The sequence below is a fragment of the Littorina saxatilis genome, linkage group LG5, assembly GCF_037325665.1.
Source record: "Littorina saxatilis isolate snail1 linkage group LG5, US_GU_Lsax_2.0, whole genome shotgun sequence".
In the NCBI taxonomy this organism is placed as follows: Eukaryota; Metazoa; Mollusca; class Gastropoda; order Littorinimorpha; family Littorinidae; genus Littorina; species Littorina saxatilis.
Genome location: NC_090249.1, coordinates 19,271,374 through 19,297,572, shown reverse-complemented (window position 1 = coordinate 19,297,572; position 26,199 = coordinate 19,271,374). Strand labels below are relative to the sequence as shown.

General features: G+C 41.3%; 2 protein-coding genes across 2 annotated transcripts in view; both read right to left on the bottom strand.

Annotated features, from left to right (window-relative positions):
* The window catches only part of LOC138966491 (very long chain fatty acid elongase 2-like), a 34,612-nt gene extending 14,696 nt beyond the window's left edge, over positions 1-19,916 (bottom strand). Inside the window, exons 1-4 of the mRNA XM_070338759.1 lie at positions 19,760-19,916; positions 17,988-18,088; positions 13,752-13,942; positions 5-91 (exon numbers count right to left, since the gene is read on the bottom strand). Of these exons, the coding sequence (XP_070194860.1) occupies positions 5-91; positions 13,752-13,942; positions 17,988-18,045 (336 nt within the window). The 5' untranslated portion in view covers positions 18,046-18,088; positions 19,760-19,916. The remainder of the gene's footprint in view (positions 1-4; positions 92-13,751; positions 13,943-17,987; positions 18,089-19,759) is intronic.
* LOC138966489 (keratin-associated protein 4-5-like) lies at positions 4,424-9,051 on the bottom strand. Its single transcript, XM_070338757.1, has 3 exons — positions 8,121-9,051; positions 7,791-7,875; positions 4,424-6,149 (listed from the first exon to the last, which is right to left on the bottom strand). The coding sequence occupies exons 1-2, from the start codon at positions 8,614-8,616 to the stop codon at positions 7,835-7,837; spliced, it is 537 nt and encodes a 178-aa protein (XP_070194858.1). The 5' UTR covers positions 8,617-9,051; the 3' UTR covers positions 4,424-6,149; positions 7,791-7,834.
* Positions 19,917-26,199: the final 6,283 nt, after the last annotated feature.

The window sequence follows — 26,199 nt, the reverse complement described above, 5'->3', positions numbered from 1 at the left end:
TTACTCTCTTTTCCTCAGGCTTTGTCCAGCTTTCTTTGCTGTATTTGGCACACGCAAAGTCGTAGTTGGCATTTTGTACACTCAGTGTCATCTGCAATGATTAGAAGTTCATTAGAGTCACTAAACTTCTGCAAAATGAATCATATGTATACATGGGTGCTCTACAGAATTACTTTCCTGTCTGAAAAGTATCAGATTCCAATCTTGTATGGAGTTATATTATAGAGAGAGAGAGAGAGAGAGAGAGAGAGAGAGAGAGAGAGAGAGAGAGAGAGAGAGAGAGAGAGAGAGAGAGAGAGATCATTAGATGACCTCCATTTTGTCAAAAAAAAGAGTAAATTTTAAGTTTCATGCCAGTTACACCCACAGATATGTATTAATTTATTATTTGATTGCTAAATGCACAGTGACGTCTGTTGCTTGCATGAATGATGTAGTCCTCTGCAGATTCTCTAGCTTGACAGTTCTTTCTTTATTTGGTGTTTAACGTCGTTTTCAACCACGAAGGTTATATCGCGACGGGGAAAGGGGGGGGGGGGGGGGGGATGGGATAGAGCCACTTGTTAATTGTTTCTTGTTCACAAAAGCACTAATCAAACAAGAAGAGCAAACGCTCGATCGAGTCACTTTCGCAGTTCTGAATATTATATGAGGCATCAGATGGACAGGAAGAAATTGCTATTCACAACACAATGAGTCACGTTCACATAAAATTTGAGCCCGGTCACTTTTATAGTTTCCGAGAAAAGCCCAACGTTAAGTTGTGTGTTGCCGAACAGAAAAGGCTAGTTATCTCCCTTGTTTTTCTGATAACGTTCGTAAAAGGCTACAGATGTAAATACTTTGATGTAAAGAATAATCCTACAAAGTTTCAATCACATCCGATGAACTTTGTCAAAGATATAAAATGTCTAATTTTTCCTTTGACGCTGACCTGTGACCTTGAAAAAGGTCAAAGGTTAACGAAACCATCGTTAAAGTGTAGAGGTCATTGGAGGTCACGACTAAACAAAATATGAGCCCGATCGCTTTGATAGTTTCCGAGAAAAGTCCAACGTTAAGGTGGTGTCTACGGACGGCCGGCCGGACGGCCGGCCGGACAGACTAACACTGACCGATTACATAGAGTCACTTTTTCTCAAGTGACTCAAAAATTGCTCCATGGTCTTGCAACGTTCATGTAGTACAATATATGACCTTACTGGGAGAATGCAAGTTTCCAGTACAAAGGACTTAACATTTCTTACATACTGCTTGACTAAAATCTTTACAAACATTCTATACAAGAAACACTTAAGGCTGGAGAACACACCTGAGGCCCTATTTCAAAGTGGTTAGGCAGTTTTAAAGGTTTCTTTTTATGTTAGTTCAATGTTTGATTTATCAGGAAATAAAAAAATGAATAGTGCTTGTCGCGCAAAATTTTGAGATAACGACTGAAGTTTGAGCATAGGTATGAGATTTTTTCACGCAAACCCTACTGAAGAAATTGTGATATTGTATTGTGAATATGTAAACAAAAAAACAATTGGATGATCACAAACTGAAGAAGAGAAATAGGGAAGCAAAATAGAACATCAAACATAGTGATTTTACAGGTGAATTTGGAAAAAAACCCTTATGTATCCATTTTTGAAGCCCAATTTGAAGCATGGAACACAGTCAAACATAAATTAAAAGTGTTAAAGTGGTTACAGTGTTCAGAAATAGTGTTAGATAACAAGTTGAGTTATCCCTCTTCACCACTTTTAAAAGAAATACACCTCTTGTCGCGCAAAATTTTGAACTGTGGTGCTTTTACTACCCCCACCCCCTTCTAATTTTTCAGAAAAGAGTGCATATTATCTTCCAAATAGAAAAGCAAGGTAGTCAAATGATCAAAACTTAAGAACAGAAATAAGGAAGCAAAATAGAACATGCAACATAGTGATTTAACTGGTGAATTCAGAAAAAAACCCACTGTTTTACTCATTTTATAAGCTGAATTTAAAGCTTGGAAGACAGAAAAAAAATAAATTAAAAGTGCTAAAGTGGTTACAGTGTTCAGAAATAGTGTTAGATACCAAGTTGAGTTATCCCTCTTTATCACAGTAAAAAGAAACACACCTCTTGTCGCGCAAAATCTTGAACTGTGATGCTTTTACTACCCCCACCCCCTACCCATTTTTCAGAAAAGAGTGCATATTATCTTCCAAATAGAAAAGCAAGATAGTCAGATGATCAAAAACTTAAGAAGATAAATAGGGAAGCAAAATAGAACATCCAACATAGTGATTTAACTGGTGAATCCAGAAAAAAAACCACTTTTGTTCTCATTTTTGAAGCTGAATTAGAAGTTTGGAAGACAGAAAACATAAATTAAAAGTGCTTAAGTGGTTACAGTGTTCAGAAATAGTGTTTGATACCAAGTTGAGTTATCCCTCTTTATCACAGTTAAAAGAAACACACCTCTTGTCGCGCAAAATCTTGAACTGTGATGCTTTTACTACCCCCACCCCCTACCCATTTTTCAGAAAAGAGTGCATATTATCTTCCAAATAGAAAAGCAAGATAGTCAGATGATCAAAAACTTAAGAAGATAAATAGGGAAGCAAAATAGAACATCCAACATAGTGATTTAACTGGTGAATTCAGAAAAAAAAACCATTTTTGTTCTCATTTTTGAAGCTGAATTAGAAGTTTGGAAGACAGAAAACATAAATTAAAAGTGCTTATAAGTGGTTACAGTGTTCAGAAATAGTGTTTGATACCAAGTTGAGTTATCCCTCTTTATCACAATTAAAAGAAACACACCTCTTGTCATGCAAAATCTTGAACTGTGTTGCTTTTACTACCCTTGCCCCCTTCCCATTTGAACAAAAAAGAGTGCATATTCTCTTCCAATTAGAAAAATAAGTAAAAGTAACTGGACATTTTTAAAATACATCTTTTCTGTCAGTCCAAGGATTGCTTAGTCCATTAAAACAAACAGATTAGGATTTAACGCGCCCATTTTAAGATAAAAATAACATGCTAATTGATCAGACTTTTTTTATGCAATTACTACTGAAGATTTGTTTACATTTTACTGTGAATTAATTGATCAAAATTCAAGATGACTAATATAGGAACAAAATAAAGCATACAACATAGTTACTGTCCTGGTAATATGAGAAAAACACTTTTGTATCAGTTTTGAAAGTCATTTTCAAGCATGAAACAGAAATAAACATATGATATAAAGTGCTAAAGTGATTAGGATGCGCTAAAACTTAGGTAAATTCAAGCTGAGGTATCCTTACCGATGGAAAAAAAAGATACACACCTTAATGCACAAAATCTTGAATTGTAATGATTGTACTACCCCTACCCCCTACCCATTATGCATTTGCTCTACCTATGAGACAAGTAAGTAAAAGCGACATGTCACTTTTAAAATATTATTTTTATGTAAGTTCTGGCTTGGAGAAAGAAAAAAATAAAATAAAAGGGGCATTTTGCTGATTCAGAAGATAATTTTTGAAAAGATGAACTATTACATTATTTTAATTAATTTAGTATATAATTCGACTGTGTATGTGTGAACAGCTCAGATCATGGGTCACTGAAGTGTTGCACAGACGGTCAAAAATAAAGTGCAAGAGAATGCACTCTAAGTGATATAGTACTGTTGCTTAGAGTCTGTAGGATGCAAAACGGCGAAAAACGCAAAAAGAAACAAGCGTTCCAGACTTTGACAGTCTTTCTGTGTTGGTTACCGCAAATTCTTCTGCTCATACAGGTATAACAAACAAGTTAAGGATATGTCTTCAGTGCTATTGATCAGATGTTTAACAGCCGTGTTTGGGTCACAGACTTATGTGTATTCAAAGATATGCATTTCTTCTTCTCAAAACCGCTGTTCCTGGATTTGAGCAATATTGTACTATGACGTCACAGGTCCTTGACCACGCCTACCCTCAAAATAGCGTTTTTGATGGTAAGACTCACTTTCAACCGTGGAAACGGTGACTTAAACTGAACAATATTTCAGATTTTTTACCCCAGAGAGTTTGTTTGGTATCTGAACTTACAGGGCATACCCATTTCGTGTAAATCCACCGGGCAGTCAGGCTGATTTAGCGTGTAAAAGAGAGTGACCGCCATATTGGATCGTGGTTCTGGATGATGTTTTTGCCGGGTAGCTGCAGTTGATGTGCAATAAATGTAACACCTTAGGTAGCAGGCTCCCCACATTTTACAGAACAATGACAGAAACCCTCATCTGTATTCGTTTCAGTACTAAGAGCAAAACGAAACAGAAACTGTAACGGTTTTCCGTTAATATTTTGTTATATCAAATCTTATCTTATGTACGCGCATAACGTAGACACCAAGACATTCCAATGCATCCACACACATTGAGGCAACACTGGTTCAACATATTTTATGATAATGCATTCAAGTTGGCCGCATATTTTATTGGAATGAACTGACTAGCAGGGGGGAAATTCGGCCTGAATACGGCTGGAAACACAGAATCAGTCTATGTTTCTCGCAATACCTTTACACTCAGTTGACAAAAAAGGAACATAACTAATTCTAACAACCAATACAGCTACGACATTTAACTTTCCAGCAAAATAAGTAACATTACGTAAAAATCGATATTTATTTAATAGGTTAGAAAAATAACGGTTCTAGCGAAGGCACTGAAACTTCTTCGGTGCAGAAAATAACAAAACTCTCCAAACTGAGATAATCGGCAAACGTATTTATCATACACATAAAAAGTAGAACTCGAGACAAACATTCTGATATGCATTACATGGGGAAACATTATACAGTGACTTAGCATGAAACGAAAAACTCTACCAACTGAGCTACCGGGCCCCCATCTGGGAATAGCGCGCGTCCTTTTAAACAATTAACCAATCAGGGTCCAGCATCTAAGACACACTTCCAAGTTTACAATAAACACAGCGATCCTGAAGGCAGAAACAATGGGTCAGGGGGAGATAATTAGATTAGGACTGAAAGAGAAAAACAATTAAATGACCGGACATAACATAACTCTATGAGTGTTGGCAGTTCACCCTGTCACAGTTAGAAAGTATGGGTCGTACAAGACCCACATCTTCTGGACTTTGTAGGGCAAAGCGTGATTCGGTGCAGGTCAATCAAAACAAGAAGGGCAAAGCCCATACGACTCACATGCTTGACCTTGACCTTTACATGACCTTGACCTTCAGGGTCAAGGTCAAATAACTAAACCTAGCAATGACATCATACACTAAGAACTGCTTTACACATTTTTCCTACCAAAATACATGTGACCCAAGGTCAAGGTCATCCAAGGTCATGCAACACAAAGCTGTTAATTCAAGACATAGGAAGTACAATGGTGCTTATTGGCTCTTTCTACCATGCGATATGGTCACTTTTAGTGGTTCACTACCTTATTTTGGTCACATTTCATAAGGGTCAAAGTGACCTTGACCTTGATCATATGTGACCAAATGTGTCTCATGATGAAAGCATAACATGTGCCCCACATAATTTTTAAGTTTGAAACAGTTATCTTCCATAGTTCAGGGTCAAGGTCACTTCAAAATATGTATACAATCCAACTTTGAGGAGCTCCTGTGACCTTGACCTTGAAGCAAGGTAAACCAAACTGGTATCAAAAGATGGGGCTTACTTTGCCCTATATATCATATATAGGTGAGGTATTCAATCTCAAAAACTTCAGAGAAAATGGGAAAAATGTGAAAAATAGCTGTTTTTTAGACAACATTTATGGCCCCTGCAACCTTCACCTTGAAGCAAGGTCAAGATGCTATGTATGTTTTTTGGGGCCTTGTCATCATACACCATCTTGCCAAATTTGGTACTGATAGACTGAATAGTGTCCAAGAAATATCCAACGTTAAAGTTTTCCGGACGGACGGACGTCCGGACGGACGGACGGACGGACGGACGACTCGGGTGAGTACATAGACTCACTTTTGCTTCGCATGTGAGTCAAAAATGTTTGCCCTTTGAATCTATTCTGCTAATACTGTAGACATTTTCTTGACAATTTCCTCATGGAACACGAAGGTTTTGCCATCCAATCCCAAGAAAACGTAGCGGCTCCTCACACGCTTCATCAACCGGACCTGAACACCTTCCTCTTCCAGCTTGTCGATCTGGAACAAATACAATAAGTACCGACTCATACCTAAATCCGTTGCAGAGTATTATATTTATTTACTACCATGGAAGTTGATGTTAACCTGTGATTTGTAAAACTGTAAAAACATTTTACAAATTACGTCGAACCTAAAACCACAAAGTAATACATACCTTTTCATTTTATTAGTATTAATATTTGCTGTCCAGATCCCAGTCAACCAGGCCAAAAATCCACATGAAAATGGAAGTGTTTGAGTAAATCTGCACATGTTATTATTTTCTATAATTCGATTTCGAAGCGTGATAAGCGCAGATTTGTTTGTCTGTCGGTGTGTCCGTCACAAACATGTGCACGGGAGTTCTCAAAAACATTCTCAACATCGTAATTACCGCCCTGGACTTTCGAGATGACAAGAAAATATCGGGCGCATTTACGTCATTTGTAAAAAAAAAATGTTTTACATATCTCGAGGTGTGCCACGTGATTTGTAAAACAGTGGTTACAAATCACGCGGCGCGCCCCGCGATTTCATCATTTGTAAAATGTTTTACATTTCTACAAATCACGGGTCAACAGTTGAGATCAAATACATGACGTAAAAAGCTCTGTCAACGCACAAGTATGATTTGACAAAAATGTCATCTTTGTGTACACACGGTTTAACAACATTATAAGATGTTGGCGTGTGAAAGCAACTTTCTGTGTTTTGAGTTCATAAAATGTTGGGATAAGTATGCCAGGTTGCACAGTTCTGTAGGTTCCTCTCAGTATTCCACCCCCTTGGTTTTCAGTTGTAAATATCTAAGCTTAGTGATTGAATGTGGAAGCTACGTTTGGTCAAAGCTCACATAAGATTTACATCGTGCAAGCAAGGTACGTTGGGTCAAAGGTCACAGAAGATGTGCGTCGTGCAGCGAAGGAAAGAATCGCGATCTTGTTTCCGACTCAGTGCCTCTTTGTTTTTCATTAGACCTGTCATTCTGCTTGCTCGGCTTTGTTAGATGTTTGCATATCTCGTTGCTCTGTTCTTTGCTTTTATTATTATTTCTTATTTGCGCTTCGTTTAGTGATACAGCGTCTTGTGCACGGGTCAAAATGTGTGTGTCAGGGATCAATTGGTTTGACTTGAACTTGACGTTCCTGTTTCTCTGAACGTCTGTGTATCGAAACACGGATACACGCACTCCATGACCTTGTACGAAGACAAAGCGTATCACTAGGTTTCATTTGTTTGTGATGAATTTATGACCTTTCATGAAGTAGTTTTGTTTTTTGTTTACTTGTGCCAGTTTGCCAGTTCGTTTTTTTGGAACTTTGCAAAGTAGTGTCGTCTGTCTAGGTCTGGTGAAACGCCAATGAAAAGAGCCGAAGAATCCCCGAGCGTTTCTATTGGGTTTGCTTTTGATCATCCATGTATAGCCCGCTTCCTGCAACTATGGTAACCAGGGATTTATTGCATCGGGAACATGAGATTTATTTCCCAGGTGTTTGTGAATGAAAACTCGTGAAAATGATGACAGTATCAGTTATTGCGTGCTACACTAAGTAATATGCTATTACAGTACTAGCTATCAATAAATTGAAAAAAGTGATTGTGAAATTATCACACCGTGTAGTGTTGTGCTATGCATTAATGCGCTCAATCAAAACTTACTACTGCAACACAATGCTTTCCCTTGGCTGCAATCCCATTGACAGTCAACAGGTAGGCTCACACGTAGTCCCCAATCTTGAGTTCCCTGTTAAAAAGAAAATCTGTGTCAGAGTGTGTGAACTGGCTTTAGTATTTTATTCAAATTTTGAATTCCTCATTCTTTTGTTGAAAAAAGTATTCTTGGTGCATGTGAATGAGAGTGATCAATATAGATTCTGTACATACGATTTTAAAATAATTATAGTGAAACCAGTGTGTGCAATTGCAACCAGTTTTAGTCTTATGAAATATTTACATTATTACAATTCATGTTAAAGTCTTTAGGTCTACCTCTTTGCTGGATGGTCTGGCAGCTGTTGAGGCGTCGATGGCTGATCTGGCAGGTGAACGCGCGTAGATGGCTTATCTGGCAGGTGTGCGGGCGTAGCTGGCTGATGTGGCAGGTGTACGGGCGTAGCTGGCTGATCTGGCTGGTGTCTGGGCGTTGTTGGCTGATCTGGCAGGTGTACGGGCGTCGCTGGTTGATCTGGCAGGTGTCCGGGCGTAGCTGGCTGATGTGGCAGGTGTCCGGGCTGATGTGGCAGGTGTACGGGCGTCGCTGGTTGATCTGGCAGGTGTCCGGGCGTAGCTGGCTGATTTGGCAGGTGTCCGGGCGTAGCTGGCTGATCTGGCAGGTGTACGGGCGCAGCTGGCTGCTGTGGTAGCTGCACAGGCGAAGCGTGTCCGGGGGCCGTTGGCTGGTCTGCCCGTGCTTGTCTCCGTCTTGGAGGTGCAAGTCGCGACACGTTCCAGTCTCCAGCAATTTCAGCATTTTCACAGTCAGCATCTTCTTGGCAGCCCTGACAAAAACAAGAGCGCTCTCGTGTTGCAACCACGAAAGGTTGGATTCTCTTCACGCAGTGAAGTCTCTGGGTGTTCTTCAGTGGCTTTGTCCCTGTCCGCTCTGGCCTGTGCCTGTTCACATCTTCTGCAGGCACATACACAAACCGACGTTTGATGTGGCTGTGCTCATCCGTTCCTGCACGCGGAAGACAATTCATGTGTTGACATCATGACAAATAAACGCAACAGCTTTTAAGCTTAAGAAAAACACCAAAAAGTTAACTATCAGACCCCATTACTTTGACGGCCACGAATTCGGGAATCACAGAACATTACAAATCACGTATTTCCAAGTGCTGAAACGTATTTAATAGAATTCAGTTCCAACCAATGACTTTGGATACAATAGAAGAAACATTTCTTACCTTTGGATTTGTTCCAGCTTGATTAGGACAGCGAAAAAGTCCAAAACAAGAACATCACTGACGAAATCTCACGCCCATAACAGGTTTGATAAGTTTGACGGAACAAACTATGAGGTCACGCTCTCAATTACGTCATATTTTCACACAATATTTGGTGCATCAAAAGTCTATGGGCGCTAATTATGATACAGACAGCAATTTTTCAATACAATTTTCGTCTACTACAGCGTTTGAACACAATCTTCCGCCCATAACGATGTGACACGAAACTCATTTGACTTAACGAGAGTCGTGTTCTGCCGACACTATAATGTTTTTCTTTTTCAAAACACATTATTATGGTAAAGCTTTTCTATTTCTATGCTAAAAATGACTTTTCTTTGTTGTTAATGATATTTTGCAAGAATGCGACCTGCCTCAAGTTTGCCCATAACGTGTGACACCAAAGTTATTAGCGGAAGACAAATCTTCCGAGTGCAATGACATCTTAAAAGTCAGTTTACTGCAGCATTTTATCCCTCAGGCACATAAAAGAACAATAAGACTGTAGTATGCAGGCCTCCATTGCTTTCTTCTGTCATTGATGAAAGTACTGGCCTGGGTTTAAAAAGTGTACTGTCGCTGTGCAACAAATCAGTCGCCATTTTCTGCCGTGTTTTGTGAATAAAATGTGTTTAAAATCCACACACACAAAACAATGTTGTTGGTTCCTTTCATTTCGTTTTTGTTCATTTCAAACTAAGCAGTGTGGTATGCTTTGTTTCCTTTTAATTCAAACGGATGGCTTTAAAATGAGCATTTTAATCTGGTGGTGTCAATTTCACCCATGATCTGAGCCGTTCACATATGTCAATGAATGAAGTCTTGTATGTCCACACATGAAGACGACTGATATAGGATCAAAATGTAGAACTCAAAACACAGTTACTTTGCAGTTTTATGTAAATAAAATAAAAGAAACAATTTTGTACACCCATTCCGAAGTTAAATTTCAAGCGTAAACAAAACACACTTCCATTCTCTAGCACTGCACTCCAATTTTCACAGAGTCAAGGCAAATATTCCGAGATTCCCACAAAAGGACAGAAAATGGTAAAGATCTTGACACATTTGTTTTAATAGAGAAATAACAAGTACTGTACAGCCATTAGCTGTGTCACTGGATTTCTTTGTCAGGCTGAAACTTAGCTGTTGTGTTGGTGTCTGCTGTGTGTGTCTGGGTCCAAAACAACTTTCACATTCTCATCTACACACTCACGTTACTCACACAAGTATACAATTCCACCCACAGAGGCGTTCGGGGAAGGGGGTCTCGCACTCGGGCGAATCACACCACAAAATACGAAGTATAACGAACACAGATTTTACTATTGAACCAAAAAGCAAATTAAATCATGAATAAATCAATCAAGCAAAACTGCCACACAATGACACACTCATCTTGGTTCACACTGCGCTCTGGGCGCATACACTTGGCAGCACGAATACCGTTCCGACGCCGTTTGTCTTCGTGCAAGTCCAGCACAGGCACACGATTGTCCAATAATCATAATAAATTAATCCTCATGAATGTCACAGCAGGCATAGTAAGGTTACGTAGAAAAGTTCAAAAGGGTGCGTTGATGATGGTAATCCGGTACACACACACACACACACACACACACACACACACACACACACACACACACACACACACACACACACACACACACACACACACACACACACTCCGGTTTGGTAAGTTACCTGATAATGGAGCCTGTAGATCTGACGGGGAGACTGATCAGACAGGAAGAGCAATACTTTCACATTTCCGATGTTCAGCGATAAACTTGTTTTCTTCGAGAGTTCGATCTTCGTGCGATTCTGGCGCGTTGTCACCAAGAACGTTAAAAAAACAGGATATCATCATGATGCCTCTCTACAAAAACCAGGTCTAGGAACTCTTCATCTAAAGTCAGTCAGTATTAACCTCCTCAACACAATTCTCCTCTTGTCCCATAGTGATTTCTGCCGTCAAAGAAAATGTGGTTCTCAACTCACATGACCCGATTTGTCGTCTTCCATTGTGAAATCTACCCCAACTACGTGCATTGATCTGAGCAATAAAATGTAGATGCGATAATCTGCAAACATCTCTTCAACACAATCTGCATCTTGTCCCATCGTGATTTCTGTTGGCAAAGAACATGTGGTTCTCAACTCACAAGACCGATTTGTCATCTTCCAGTGTGAAATTCAGATCTGCCCCAAGTACGTGCAATAAAATGTAGAAGCGATAATCTGAAAAAAATATGTTCGCATGAACACTGCCACGTTGTCATCAGTTCGATGTCTTTTATCCAGAGCAGGGATGAACACACTTTTTCATCAGCAGTTTGTTATGTTTATCCGCAGACTGCTTTCCATTACTTGTCGTCTGTTTTTGCTTGACTCGTAGGGTTCTTCAGCCAGGCAACCAGTGCTTGTTTACTGACACGTTCTCACGCACGACATGTTGTAAATGCAAGTTCTAACGATTGTTGTTTATTGCACTGAAACAGAATGTCGATGTTTGTAAACTTCTGCCATTTCCTAATGTTTATTTCATTATTTTGCATACGGATATGGCTAATAAGTGGATAATCTGTTACGACACGAAACGCGTTCTAAATCCGGGAAGGGAGGCTACTCCAGCGTACTTTCAGGTGTGTTCTAATACCTTAACAAGGGTAAAAGGAGAAACAGAATCCGTTAGTCGCCTCTTACGACATGCTGGGGAGCATCGGGTAAATTCTTCCCCCTAACCCGCTTGACAGTCCCGGGACCCATAAGGTTCTGGTGCTAAATAACCAGGCTGGCTTTTTTATATTTAGTCAAGTTTTGACTAAATATTTTAACATCGAGGGGGAATCGAAACGAGGGTCGTGGTGTATGTGCGTGCGTGTGTGTGTGCGTGTGTGTGTGTGTGTGTGTCTGTGTGTGTGTGTAGAGCGATTCAGACTAAACTACTGGACCGATCTTTATGAAATTTGACATGAGAGTTCCTGGGTATGAAATCCCCAGACGTTTTTTTCATTTTTTTGATAAATGTCTTTGATGACGTCATATCCGGCTTTTCGTGAAAGTTGAGGCGGCACTGTCACGCCCTCATTTTTCAACCAAATTGGTTGAAATTTTGGTCAAGTAATCTTCGACGAAGCCCGGACTTCGGTATTGCATTTCAGCTTGGTGGCTTAAAAATTAATTAATGACTTTGGTCATTAAAAATCTGAAAATTGTAAAAAAAAATAAAAATTTATAAAACGATCCAAATTTACGTTTATCTTATTCTCCATCATTTGCCGATTCCAAAAACATATAAATATGTTATATTCGGATTAAAAACAAGCTCTGAAAATTAAATATATAAAAATTATTATCAAAATTAAATTGTCGAAATCAATTTAAAAACACTTTCATCTTATTCCTTGTCGGTTCCTGATTCCAAAAACATATAGATATGATATGTTTGGATTAAAAACACGCTCAGAAAGTTAAAACAAAGAGAGGTACAGAAAAGCGTGCTATCCTTCTTAGCGCAACTACTACCCCGCTCTTCTTGTCAATTTCACTGCCTTTGCCATGAGCGGTGGACTGACGATGCTACGAGTATACGGTCTTGCTGAAAAATGGCATTGCGTTCAGTTTCATTCTGTGAGTTCGACAGCTACTTGACTAAATATAGTATATGTTCGCCTTACGCGACTTGTTTCCATTTACAGTACCGTAATACACGTGAAAAGACCATAAGACATGAGACCATGCAATTGTATTCACACATAAAAAGTCTTGAAAGCATGCATGTCTTAAAAAGGTAGGAGTTTAAAAATAGAGGTAAAAATAATTACAGTAATTATGAACAGAAAATCTGAGAGGTCTTAAAAGGGAGGAAGTTTTAAAATGGTGGATCTCACAAAAACAAGAAGAGCAAACGCTCGATCGAGTCACTTTCGCAGTTCTGAATATTATATGAGGCATCAGATGGACAGGAAGAAATTGCTATTCACAACACAATGAGTCACGTTCACATAAAATTTGAGCCCGGTCACTTTTATAGTTTCCGAGAAAAGCCCAACGTTAAGTTGTGTGTTGCCGAACAGAAAAGGCTAGTTATCTCCCTTGTTTTTCTGATAACGTTCGTAAAAGGCTACAGATGTAAATACTTTGATGTAAAGAATAATCCTACAAAGTTTCAATCACATCCGATGAACTTTGTCAAAGATATAAAATGTCTAATTTTTCCTTTGACGCTGACCTGTGACCTTGAAAAAGGTCAAAGGTCAACGAAACCATCGTTAAAGTGTAGAGGTCATTGGAGGTCACGACTAAACAAAATATAAGCCCGATCGCTTTGATAGTTTCCGAGAAAAGTCCAACGTTAAGGTGGTGTCTACGGACGGCCGGCCGGACGGCCGGCCGGACAGACTAACACTGACCGATTACATAGAGTCACTTTTTCTCAAGTGACTCAAAAAGGGGGAGGGGGGGGGGAGGTCTTCCGCTATACAGTGGAACCCCCCTTTTAAGACCCCCTCCCTTTTAAAACCTTGTTTTCTCAGACTTTCTGATCACAATGTCTGCAAATTAACCCCCATTTTAAAACCACCTCCTTTTTAAGACCCGATATTCTCAGATTGTTGGAGGTCCTGAAAGGGGGGTTCCACTGTATTGTTAAAAATACACAAGTTTTTACCTCAACAAACATGTAGAGAGACAGTCCAACCAGGCCAAGGTTGTAGATGACCAGGAACCACTTGAGGTCCAAGGGTGGACGGTTCTTCATGACGCGTGGCCCCACAATGACGAAGAGAATGTACGACAACGTCAGAATCCATACTGGCAATGGAGAGTCTGCCATCAACAGCCAGTGACGTGTGCGGGGGTCTGAAAACACAGAACGACATTTCTCACCACAACATTTATGGTCCCCAGTTTCAAAACATTTTGACAATTTGGAAGAACTCTGACGTTCTGATCATAATCTTGTACTAGCATTTTAAGCATATATATATCTATATATACGACTTGTGTCTGTCTGTCTGTCTGTGTGTGTCCGCGATGCACGCCCAAGGTTCTCGATGGATCTGTTTCAAATTTGGTGGGCATATTCAGCTACACCCCGGACACAACCTGCTCGATGAGATATTTCAACACGTGCTCTCAGCGCGCAGCGCTGAACCGATTTTGGTTTTTCTCTGGATCCATTCCCAGTAACTCTTCCTTATCTCAGGGATCACGTTTACGCACGATTTTTGCGTATTTGACGCATTTTAAAAGTCGCTGACGCGTTTTTTTCGCCGCGCTGCGTAAGCCATACGCAAAAATATTGTAACTTTTTCTTGTCTTCACGCAGCGCTTTTGCTCTGACTTAATAATCACCCGATCCTGAAACTGACTATAGGGCTCGAGAAGTGACGACACACATGAAATCTGCGCGTCAAAACTAAAGTCCGTTTCTTTTTGCATCGAAGTATCGCAAACGAACGTAACGAGGGTATTACCAGATAATGTCTTGTCGGATAATGAAACAGACATTAGCTGCTCTCCCATCTCGCGCTTCCAAAAGGCGGAAAGTGTGTCTAGTCGTATTAGAGCGGGAAACAAACTCGCAAGGCCCGAAGGTTGGAGACAGCAGGGGTGTTATTCGACAGGCGTGCGCGGAGTTCGACAGGAAAACTCGCCGTATTTAGGTAAGGAGTGTCTTTAAGTCTTTCGTGCGTGTTTTGTTTGTGTCTGTACGTGTTTTCGTAGTACGCAAAAATATTGGTCCGTGACGCGTTTTTTTCGTTTCGTTGCGTATGACGTACGCGTTTTTTAAAAAGCTAGCGCGATCCCTGTTATCTTCTCCAGTGTTTTCAACGTTTATCTCCCTTCCTTCGTGTGGCGTCAATCCATATTCCTGTTTCTATTTTTAGAAGGTCACTGTCGACAACGCTCAATCCATATTCCCGTTATACTATTTTTACTCTTCTCCAGTGTTTTGCGCGTTTATCTCCCTTCCTTCGTGCGGTGCGCCGGCAAAGCCGGCGTACACCCGGCAAAGCCGGGTCCCCGGCGCAGCCAGGTATTCGGCTCGACTTCTTCCCGGCGAAGCCGTACCCGGCGAAGCGGGTATTCATCTAGTATATATTTACAGGGTGGTCCAAAAAAATGTAGACAGTTTTGCGTGCCTGTCATTTCTGCTACAGGGCTCCCACCTATTCTGTTTCACCTGGAATGTCTCACACAAGCATGAAAGTTTAGTAAGGCACAGTTTTTTCTTCTTTGCAACATCATTTCTGGGCGTAGTTCAATAGTTCATCACATTCTCAATCCAAGCACCTCGTCTCTGGATTACGGCTGCGACACGGACATTGAAGTTGTTGATAACTCTGTCCAAGGTCTCGAGTGGAATCCTCCTGATTTCACGAAGAATGTTCTCCTTTAGCGCTTGTATTGTCTGTGGATTGTTGTGGTAAACCCTTTCCTTCAAGTACCCCCAGAGGAAGAAATCTGGAGGAGAAAGATCTGGGGACGAGGTGCTTGGATTGAGAATGTGATGAACTATTGAACTACGCCCAGAAATGATGTTGCAAAGAAGAAAAAACTGTGCCTTACTAAACTTGCATGCTTGTGTGAGACATTCCAGGTGAAAAAGAATAGGTGGGAGCCCTGTAGCAGAAATGACAGGCACGCAAAACTGTCTACATTTTTTGGGACCACCCTGTATATGCCAAACTGTGTGTACTGTTGCAACACACACACCTCAGTGAACCTAGCACAAAAGAAAGAGCATCTCACATATATATATGAAAGCTGTCCAATCCCTTCCTCAGGGAACTAAATCAAGAATCATTACATTTACAGTGTCTTATCATGCAGGTTCTGCTGTACTTTTCTAAATAGCCACAGAGCTGAGAGCAGCATCCCTAGCGCTCTCCGACAATTTTTTGGAGATGGCTTTTGGCATTTTCATTTATCAGCTATCAGTGCTAGCTAGAATGGCAAGGGTGAGGGCTGCTTTGCCCATTCCTATGTGTTGCATCATCACTGAAGGCAGATCAATAATCGTTTGTTTCTCTGTGCAGGGAACAGCTCAGGAAGAAAATGAGCAGAGCTTAAACTGCACAGTAATACCTGCTGTAAATACCATTAGAACAAGAAGAGCAAACGCTCGATCGAGTCACTTTCGCAGTTCTGAATATTATATGAGGCATCAGATGGACAGGAAGAAATTGCTATTCACAACACAATGAGTCACGTTCACATAAAATTTGAGCCCGGTCACTTTTATAGTTTCCGAGAAAAGCCCAACGTTAAGTTGTGTGTTGCCGAACAGAAAAGGCTAGTTATCTCCCTTGTTTTTCTGATAACGTTCGTAAAAGGCTACAGATGTAAATACTTTGATGTAAAGAATAATCCTACAAAGTTTCAATCACATCCGATGAACTTTGTCAAAGATATAAAATGTCTAATTTTTCCTTTGACGCTGACCTGTGACCTTGAAAAAGGTCAAAGGTCAACGAAACCATCGTTAAAGTGTAGAGGTCATTGGAGGTCACGACTAAACAAAATATGAGCCCGATCGCTTTGATAGTTTCCGAGAAAAGTCCAACGTTAAGGTGGTGTCTACGGACGGCCGGCCGGACAGACTAACACTGACCGATTACATAGTCACATTTTCTCAAGTGACTCAAAAACAGAAGAAAAAGGGAGGTGTATGTTGGGGGTCCTAAGCTCTGCAATTTTTAAAAGACTTACAGTACATATACCGTATTTGACGGATTACAAGACGCACCGTTTTATAAGCCGCACCCCGGACTTTTAACAAAAAAATTGGGACGAGCCACGTATAGGCCGCGTCACTATATTAGCTGCCGTTGAAAAAAATATAATCAGATCGTGTCAATCAATCAAAACAACCAGGCAAACGAAAGTACGGTATTTGGCGAAATCGGCTCCGAGAATAAACAAGTGAAACAAACAAGAAAAGTGAAAAAGTTTCAAGAAAAATATCACACACACAATTTGTAACCAACACACACATGTAGTCCCGCCCGGAATAAGCTTTTTTTGGGATGATTTACGACTTTTGCGCACATTTCGAGCAGACGAAAACACAACATGGCGGCTCTCGCTCCTCCAACTATCGCGAGACACAAAAAAAACGAAATCTCGCGCGCGCGAGATCCTGATACATCCGGTGTTTCTCTGTACGCTATCTTGTCACGACGACTTGTTGACAAACGAAGATTCGCGAAAGAAAGAGAAAAGCGCCGAGTCTTGAGTAGAGAGCTAATCGAGCGAAATGAAAATCCGCGGCGACTTCCATTAGGTGAATGCTATTCAAGTTTAGGTAACGTTTTAGCCGCATCTTTTCATAAGCCGCAATGCGATTTTTTTTTTTAAAAAGTCGCGGCTTGTAGTCCGTCAAATACGGTAACTGTCTTTCTTTATTTGGTGTTTAACGTCGTTTTCAACCACGAAGGTTATATCGCGACGTGGAAACTCGGGGAGATGGGATAGAGCCACTTGCTGGGGAGCATCGGGTAAATTCTTCCCCCTAACCCGCGGGGGTACCTATAACTAAGTTCTGTCCAATGACAAAAAAAAGTGAGTTGTTCTCATGGGTTAACATATAATATATATATATTTTCAAAACTGTTACACGTACACTATACAGCTGTACTAAAGAGATTTACACTCGGATGACACACATTCTAGTAGCTCTTCCAGTACTCTCTACTGCCACTAACTTGACTAAGACGTGCCATGAATACTGCCAACTGATTGATGACATCAGTTATTATTATTATGCAATTTATATCGCGCACATATCTCAACCACGGATTCAAGGCGCAGGGATTTATACTACAGTTTCACTGATGAAGGCAGAATTAACAGTCATTGAGTCAATGTAGTGGATAAACTAAGTAAACAAAACACCTACCTGCAAATGGCTTGGCTTCTTCATACTGCCGGACTAGGTCTATGACTAAACTGGCCATCAGATGTTTTTCTTACTCCCTTGCTCTCTCCTGTCTCTACCAGCTGCAACAAAGGAAAAGGAATTGAATTGCAATGTTCTCATTGTCACACACACACACACACTCTCTCTCTCTCTGTGTAAAACTAAAAGAACATTAATACAATTCTCTCGCTGGCATTCTCTGTTTGTCTCTCTTGCTCTCTCTGAGAAAGTTTAACTTTAAGACATTCATCAAGTCTAAGTCTGTTCTGCAATTTTACCTTTCAAGACCAACTTTACTTCTCATATGCACAGCAATGATCTCAAGTAACCAACAGAACTTGGACCACTAAGCTGTTACTAGTTGATCAATTTTGTAGTGAAGTAAGAACCTACCAAGAATGTCACTATGCTGATGATACTCCTTATTCACGTCTGACAATAGTGCCAGCTACCATATATCTATGACAGCCATCTAAATATCAATTGCACATTGTACCCTTGTTAGTGCATCTTCACTTTGGCATTATCTGTGAACTGACCCTGATGGGGTCATCCAGATATATACCTCATTTTTAAGTACATCAATACAGTTGCTGATACGTGACTGATAACTAACAGAGATGAGAACGTGTTGTGAAAGTTCAACTTCAAGTTGTTGAAAAATAAACTACATCACAAGAGAGCCTCCTTTGGCTTCCTTGTGTTTTAATGCACTCAGTACATGCATCCAGTGATTATATTGAAAGAAGTACCACCTGGAGAATGATGCATTTAAAATTAAATTGTCAGTAGGCTATTCCTTCAGAAGATCTCTCTCTCTCTCTCTCTCTCTGGATTTCTGTTAATGATATGATATGATATGTTGACAGACTGGTACTTAGGCTGTTGAGCCTTTGTCTGATCTTTTGATCAGTTGCTATCCTAGCCTAACTTTGGGCTAGGTAACCTACACGATCTTTTGACCCTGGCCTATTCTATCAACTTTTTCTTGGCTGGTGGGAATTTGTAGTGAGAGGCATAGGTTTGTTCTAAAACGCTGTTCAGTTAGTGGCATTAGCTCGAAAATTGAAATGAGTTTGTTGTAACGAAAGACCACACAAAAAACGCTGTAGTAGAACACAAAGGTACACAATGCAGGGTAAAAGCAAATATTTACTCAGACTTATGCCGGTCTGCTTCTGGGGAGGACTGGCTGTCAACTGGGAGAGAGCTTAATTCCTACTTTTCAACTGAATTTCAAGTTAACATAATACTCGACCTCAGAAACCGTCACTGCTGTGCACATGCACTGCATAGGAATTAAAGTAGGCGACTCTCTCTCTCATTCACCCCTCTCTTACTCCTGTCAGGGTTCATCACAGAACACGAGTCACGACTCTCCTTGTCAGGTCACAGGCGGAAGGTATCGTTCACTGGACCACTACTTACATAGAAAGTCTTTCTATGGAAGTAGTGGTCCAGTGAACGATACCTTCCGCCTGTGGTCAGGTCAGAGAAAAGTGTCGTCTGCTACTCACGACAGACGAAATACCACTAACATGAGTACGGGATCCTTTCGCTATTTGCTTTACTTTTTCTATGACAGTGGTTCTGACAAGTTGCAACTACACTTTCTGTAAATTCCTTGAAAGCAGGTTACAAAAAAAAGATCGTTTGATGCCAGTCACCTAGTGCCAGAAGCAAAGTCAACGAAATAAAAGACGCTCATTCCCCAAAAAACGTCAGACTGATCAATGACATTATTTTCTTACCAAGCACAGCACCGCACACCAATGTCCTTCAAACGTTTGGATCTTCTTCCTTGAGGAAATAATGAGTCTGGCATCAAGAGGACCTAGCAACGATCTTTTCTGCTCGCCGGTGACTGAATCGGACCACATGCGCAGACACACTGCTTAGTCGGTGAAGGTCAAACGTTTTGACCAATCAATGGCTAGAATTCCAATGGCGCGACCTCACACTGTAAACCACAGGCGCTCGTCACGAGCAGGTCGGGTGTCACGATTTCATCTTTCGCCTGTGTACATATTTCCCCCTCGACATATACTCAAGACTGAAATGTTGTTTCCTGGTAAAATTAAGAAGTGAAATTATTCATGGACGAAAAGCATGTCAGTTTCTTGCATGTGAAGAAAATTGGTGGTAAATTTTAATAGATTTCACCCCCAAAATCGAATTCTTCGAAAACGTGTACTGAGTGGTTACGTCCCTTGAGTAAGAAGGAAAACATTTTAGGATGAATCAAATTTCTAAGTTAAATAAAACAAATTGGTTGGACAAATTTGGCCCCATGAATGTAAGGTACACAAGGTCGCTCATCAGTACTATCGAAGGATGTTTTTTGTTCAGTGCATGTAGAGTTTATACTAGATCAACGAGGCCGAGAAGCGAAATATCAACACGGCGAAAGATGCGGAAAACGTCACACGGGATCAACAAAGTGGGCAGGGCCTGTGCGCTCTTAAGACTACTACTATTTAACATGCTTCCATTTGAAACTTCGAGGTCTTCATCAGTCGGGGCCGGATTGGCGCCCGACAAAAGCTAATTGAAGACTTTGGGAGGGCGTCAATCTACGATGAAGACCGAGAAGTTTCAAATCGGGAAGCATGTTAATGTTATTGTAATTCAATCTCAGTGACGACGATCTCTTTCCTGCTTTTATGCGGTTGTAAACAGACAGAATTGGTTCTGTTCTGTTCACACACTACTTTCAGTCCACCTACCCGTGTCTCTGTATTCCTATCGTATCACTCTGCTCCTGTTTTGTTTTCTTTCACACACATTTTCCCTTCTTTTTTGACGGGTTTCTGGACAGCAAACTCTAAAACAAATTCTTTTCCTCACAAAAGCGATCTTTGGAATTGACTGATGTAGTCTAGTCCGGAAGAATTCATGCATCAACTTACGTCACGTATTCGACGTCATCACTTCGCATACCTTATGGTCTCGGTATTTCGTTGGCCTTCATATAATATAGAGAATACTACATGGCTTGCTGTGTCGTACCAGATTTACACGAGTTGTTTTTTTAAATATTGAACTGCGAGCGAAAGCGAGCTGTTCACTATTTGAAAAAGCAACGAGTGTAAATCTGGTACGGAACAGCAAGCCATGTAGTATTCTGTTTATCCTACATACTGTACTTACGTGTATTTTACTGAAAATGTCCTGCAGTCGAGGCAGCTAAATTGAAGACGCTTGTTTTAGAACCTTGATCTCTTCTAAAGCCTCGTGCAATCTATTACGTCAAAGCAAAGAAACGTCACTCTGAAAGTGCGGCGTGACGTGTTACTTCTAAAGATTCATCGAGGGTAATTAGCGAGCGCAATTTGTGTTTCTATAATGACGTTTGTCTCGGTGACTTTGGCATCATAAGCAGTGGAAAAACAGGTCCCTGCCAGACTTGCTTGACATGACCTCATTTACATGATATACACACGTGTGATTTGAACGATTATTATCTCACGGGTGTCTCTCTCACGTATGTAGGATAAATTAATTTTCCTACAAGTTTGTAAAACTGATGACCCTCAAAGCTAACCGAGACTTAAAGGGAATAACATTTTCGTACGAAATTTTTACTCCGGAGTAAAAAATCTCGTGGGATTAATTTTCTCGTGTTACACCGGCATTGTGTGTGTGTGTGTGTGTGTGTGTGTGTGTGTGTGTGTGTGTGTGTGTGTGTGTGTGTGTGTGTGTCACAGTGTGTGCAGGGGCGGACGAGGGTGCACCCCCCCTCCAGCAAAAAATAAAAAATAAAAAAATTTGGAAAGCTGATTCTATGACCATTTCTAAGTTCAAATGGCACCAGATGGCACCATTTTGCTTCTTTGGGCCAAACAAATTTCCCCCGGACCCCCCTAGCAAATTCGGGCGCTTCGCGCCCATCACGTGACATTCACTTTCGATTCAAAGTGTACCCCCCCTTACAAAGCCTCAACTGATCCGCCCCTGAGTGTGTGTGTGTGTGTGCGTACGTGTATGTGTGCCGATAACGTCCTCAGTGCTCATCACATCAGTGTACCAATCATGACCGAGTGGCCCCGGGTTTTTTTTTTCGGTTTTTTTTTTCAGTAGAACAATTATCATCCTATAGTTTTATCTCTCACGTATGATCGCGGAGAGCTTTTTAAAAAAAAATCTTCCACCACTCACGTACGGCGTCGGACGTGTTCTGTGCGCATTTGTTATCGTACTGTCATCAAGTTGAAAGGGTCGATCGGGATACCGCGGTCCGGTCTGTGATTTGAAAGTTCATCACTCAGTACCTGTACATTGTATAGCCGCCACGGAAGTTACACTGATGACAAAGTTAAAGCCACTGGGCACTGTCCTTCCCGTGTAAACTAGCTATTGGGCTCATCATCTCAGATCGGGCCAGGCTTCTCCATAGGATAGGACCATCCCTCCACTTGTACACATACTCAAAAGCAACAGCCCGACTGATTTGTATGCAAAAAGGGGATTTTTTTTAATGAATGATCAAATTTGTTTCTACATGTAGCACCACTTAGCTTTGATAAAAATGAATTCATCAAAATTAAAACTAAACTGAGATTCCAATTCTGCAAAGGAAACAGTCAGGCTGTTGTTTTTTTGGCATGTGCCCAAGTGGAGGACGGGTCTCATGGTGAAGGTCAGTCCAGTTTTAAAGATACCTTCCTTCTAGTGCAATCAATCAATCAATCAATATGAGGCTTATATCGCGCGTATTCCGTGAGTACAGTTCTAAGCGCAGGGATTTATTTTTTTTATTTTTTTATGTTTATGTTATGCAATTTATATCGCGCACATATTCAAGGCGCAGGGATTTATTTATGCCGTGTGAGATGGAATTTCGTTTTTAGGTATACAAAAGCAGGAAAGCGTGTGCAGTTACTCTTGTATCAGATCTGTGTACGCAGCCCACTTAACTCATAACTCATAACTCATAACTCATAACTCATGAGTTATGAGTTATGAGTTATGAGTTATGAGTTAAGTATGAATGTATTATGAGTTAAGTATGAATGTATTATGAATGTATTTCATTTTGTCATAACTCATTGTAATCTGATGTACTTGTTTGTCTATTTTGTGTACATATGCAAGTTCTCTGAAGTACATGTTGAGAGTTGATTGGACTTTAGCAAGTCTACACTTATAGACAAAAAACTTGGCAATTAATAATATGTATGAAAAACCTTCATCGACTTTTGTCTTATTGTCATTGCCAAACAGTACAAGAGGAGGGTTCAAAGCAAGTCGGGTACAATTTACTCATTTTTCCCGTATGCAATTGACAAATGCATTCCAATCAGTCTCATTACTAGCATTGTGGTAATCGCACGGTCGGAGGGGGTAGGGGGAATGAGCAGCTGTTGAGATTTGTGTTGACGTTCTGCAAAATGTGTGCTTTTACGAGAGTAAGGGGAAGGGTTTCAACCGAGACGTGCACTACATTGTATGAGGTTACGAATAGGACAAATACCGGCACGGTTGGCCTACTGGTAAGGCGTCCGCCCCGTGATCGGGAGGTCGTGGGTTCGAACCCCGGCCGGGTCATACCTAAGACTTTAAAATTGGCAATCTAGTGGCTGCTCCGCCTGGCGTCTGGCATTATGGGGTTAGTGCTAGGACTGGTTGGTCCGGTGTCAGAATAATGTGACTGGGTGAGACATGAAGCCTGTGCTGCGACTTCTGTCTTGAGTGTGTGGCGCACGTTATATGTCAAAGCAGCACCGCCCTGATAATGGCCCTTCGTGGTCGGCTGGGCGTTAAGCTAACAAACAAACAAAACAAGAAATTCCTATGAGGTAGGAAAAACACCCCCGTTGGTCAAAGGGAAATAACCTTCTCAGTTGGTGGCAGTGAGAATGGTTATTTCCCTTTGACCAACGGGGGTGTCCCTCTATAAGTCCTTGTAGAATCTTAATCCACCAATAACTCCCTAACCGTGTGTTTGACTGGTCCCAATTTTTGCAAGGACCGTCTCAGGAATGTATAGAACCTGTTCACCAAGTTTGGTGACGATCGGTCCGTTCATTCTTGAGATCTATATGCGAACACAAACACACAAACACATCGAGCGAAACCTATACACACCCCTATACCGGGGGTGTAAATAGGACAAATGCAAGACAAGTGGGTGTGAGTTTTGAAGTTTTAATGGGTCGCCGCTGACAGGTGATGAATTGCATATGCGTAGCTTGTGAAAGAGTGCATATATATATATATATATATATATATATATATATATATATATATGTGTGTGTGTGGACGGTGTGTGTGTGTGTGTGTGTCGGTGTGTGTGTGTTTATGTGCGAGTGTCACCGTGTGTGCGTGTGTGTGTGTGTGTGTGTGTGTGTGTTAGCGTCAGTGTGTATGTATGTATGTGTGTGTGTCTGTCTGTCTGTCTGTCTTTGTGGCTGTCTGTGTTTGTGTGCACTCGTGCGTGTATAATTTCATATCACTGCTTATTATAGTGTTACCGTGCGTTGCAGTTGAAACGCGTGCAGTGTAGCCTACATGTTCTCATCTCATTCTCCGGAAAACTGTTGACAAAACTACCAACCAGGCAGTGAACCCTGATTAATGGAGCCCTTTCAACAACAACAAAAACCTTTGCTCTACCTTGAGAAAATTCACCTTCACACCCTTTCGGATGTTATAACACCATTACTAAAACGTATGTGTCCTTGTGTAGATTGCTTCAGTAGTTGCCTGCAATCACATCACGTACGTACAGGTCACCAGAAGCTAGGCTAGCGAAAAGTTGTATTAGTGCATGATCAAAAAAAGGCCATAGCTCTCGACCATGTCGCCGATAACAGACATCATTATGACTGATTAAGCCATGTCATACGGGAGAACAAGAGACTGACACCTGGCAAGGACAGAGGGGTCTTTGTTCGGGTTATTGTTGTCCGCGGAATGTCACTTTGAACGGGTTACTGACTGATCAGTCTCCGTTGTCAGTGGAAGTTTAAGATTTCACGACTGACACGCACGCACGCACGCTGCACGCACGGACGGATGCTCACACAAGTACACACACACATACACACACACACACACGAACACGAACACACGCACGCACACACACACACAGAGCTTCTAAAGTGATAGGTATGCTCAGACCTAATTCAGTGGATTTTGAATTATCTTTTGTAAATGCAACCAGTGCCTTTTTCGAAACTTAAGTCAAACAAAATTGACATTGTGCACAGAGTGCACCCAGGCTGTTCAGTTTGGGCTGTGCCTAAGTGGAGGGATGGTCTTATCCCGTGTAACACCCAGGCTGTTCAGTTTGGGCTGTGCCTAAGTGGAGGGATGGTCTTATCCCGTGTAACACCCAGGCTGTTCAGTTTGGGCTGTGCCTAAGTGGAGGGATGGTCTTATCCCGTGTAAGAGCCTGGCCAGGTCTGAGATGGTGAGCCGGAGTGTTTTCACGAGAAGGAGTGTGCCTTCAACGAACAGCTAAGGCCCGGACTCACCTATGTAACGCCAGCAGGACAGACGACGCACTGCAGATTATCTAAGCCCGCTACACGTTGCGTGAAAGAAAAACAGGCCAAGTACTCGTGGACTGGGTGGCCGAGTGGTAACGCACTTGCGCTCGGAAGCGAGAGGTTGCGAGTTCGACCCTGGGTCAGGGCGTTAGCAATTTTCTCCCCCCCCCCCCCCCCTTTCCTAACCTAGGTGGTGGGTTCAAGTGCTAGTCTTTCGGATGAGACGAAAAACCGAGGTCCCTTCGTGTACACTACGACTGGGGTGTGCACGTTAAATATCCCACGATTGACAAAAGGGTCTTTCCTGGCAAAATTGTATAGGCATAGATAAAAATGTCCACCAAAATACCCGTGTGACTTGGAATAATAGGCCGTGAAAAGTAGGATATGCGCCGAAATGGCTGCGATCTGCTGGCCGATGTGAATGCGTGATGTGTTGTGTAAAAAAAAATTCAATCTCACACGGCATAAAATAAATCCCTGCGCTTTGAATTTGTGCGCGATATAAAATGCATAAAAAAAATAATAAAAAAATAAATCCCTGCGCTTAGAACTGTACCCACGGAATACGCGCGATATAAGCCTCATATTGATTGATTGATAATCCCTAACGCAGATCAATAATATGCAGTGCGTCGTCTGTGCCGCTGAAACTGCGCAGGTATATTCTGGTGAGTAAGCTGCAGAAGGTGCTACCG

Coding starts and splice junctions, on each gene's coding strand:
- LOC138966489 (XM_070338757.1), bottom strand. CDS start 8,616: ATGCTGACTGTGAAAATGCTGAAATTGCTGGAGACTGGAACGTGTCGC. Junction 7,876..8,120: donor CCAGACCATCCAGCAAAGAG/GTAGACCTAAAG, acceptor TCTTTTTAACAG/GGAACTCAAGATTGGGGACT.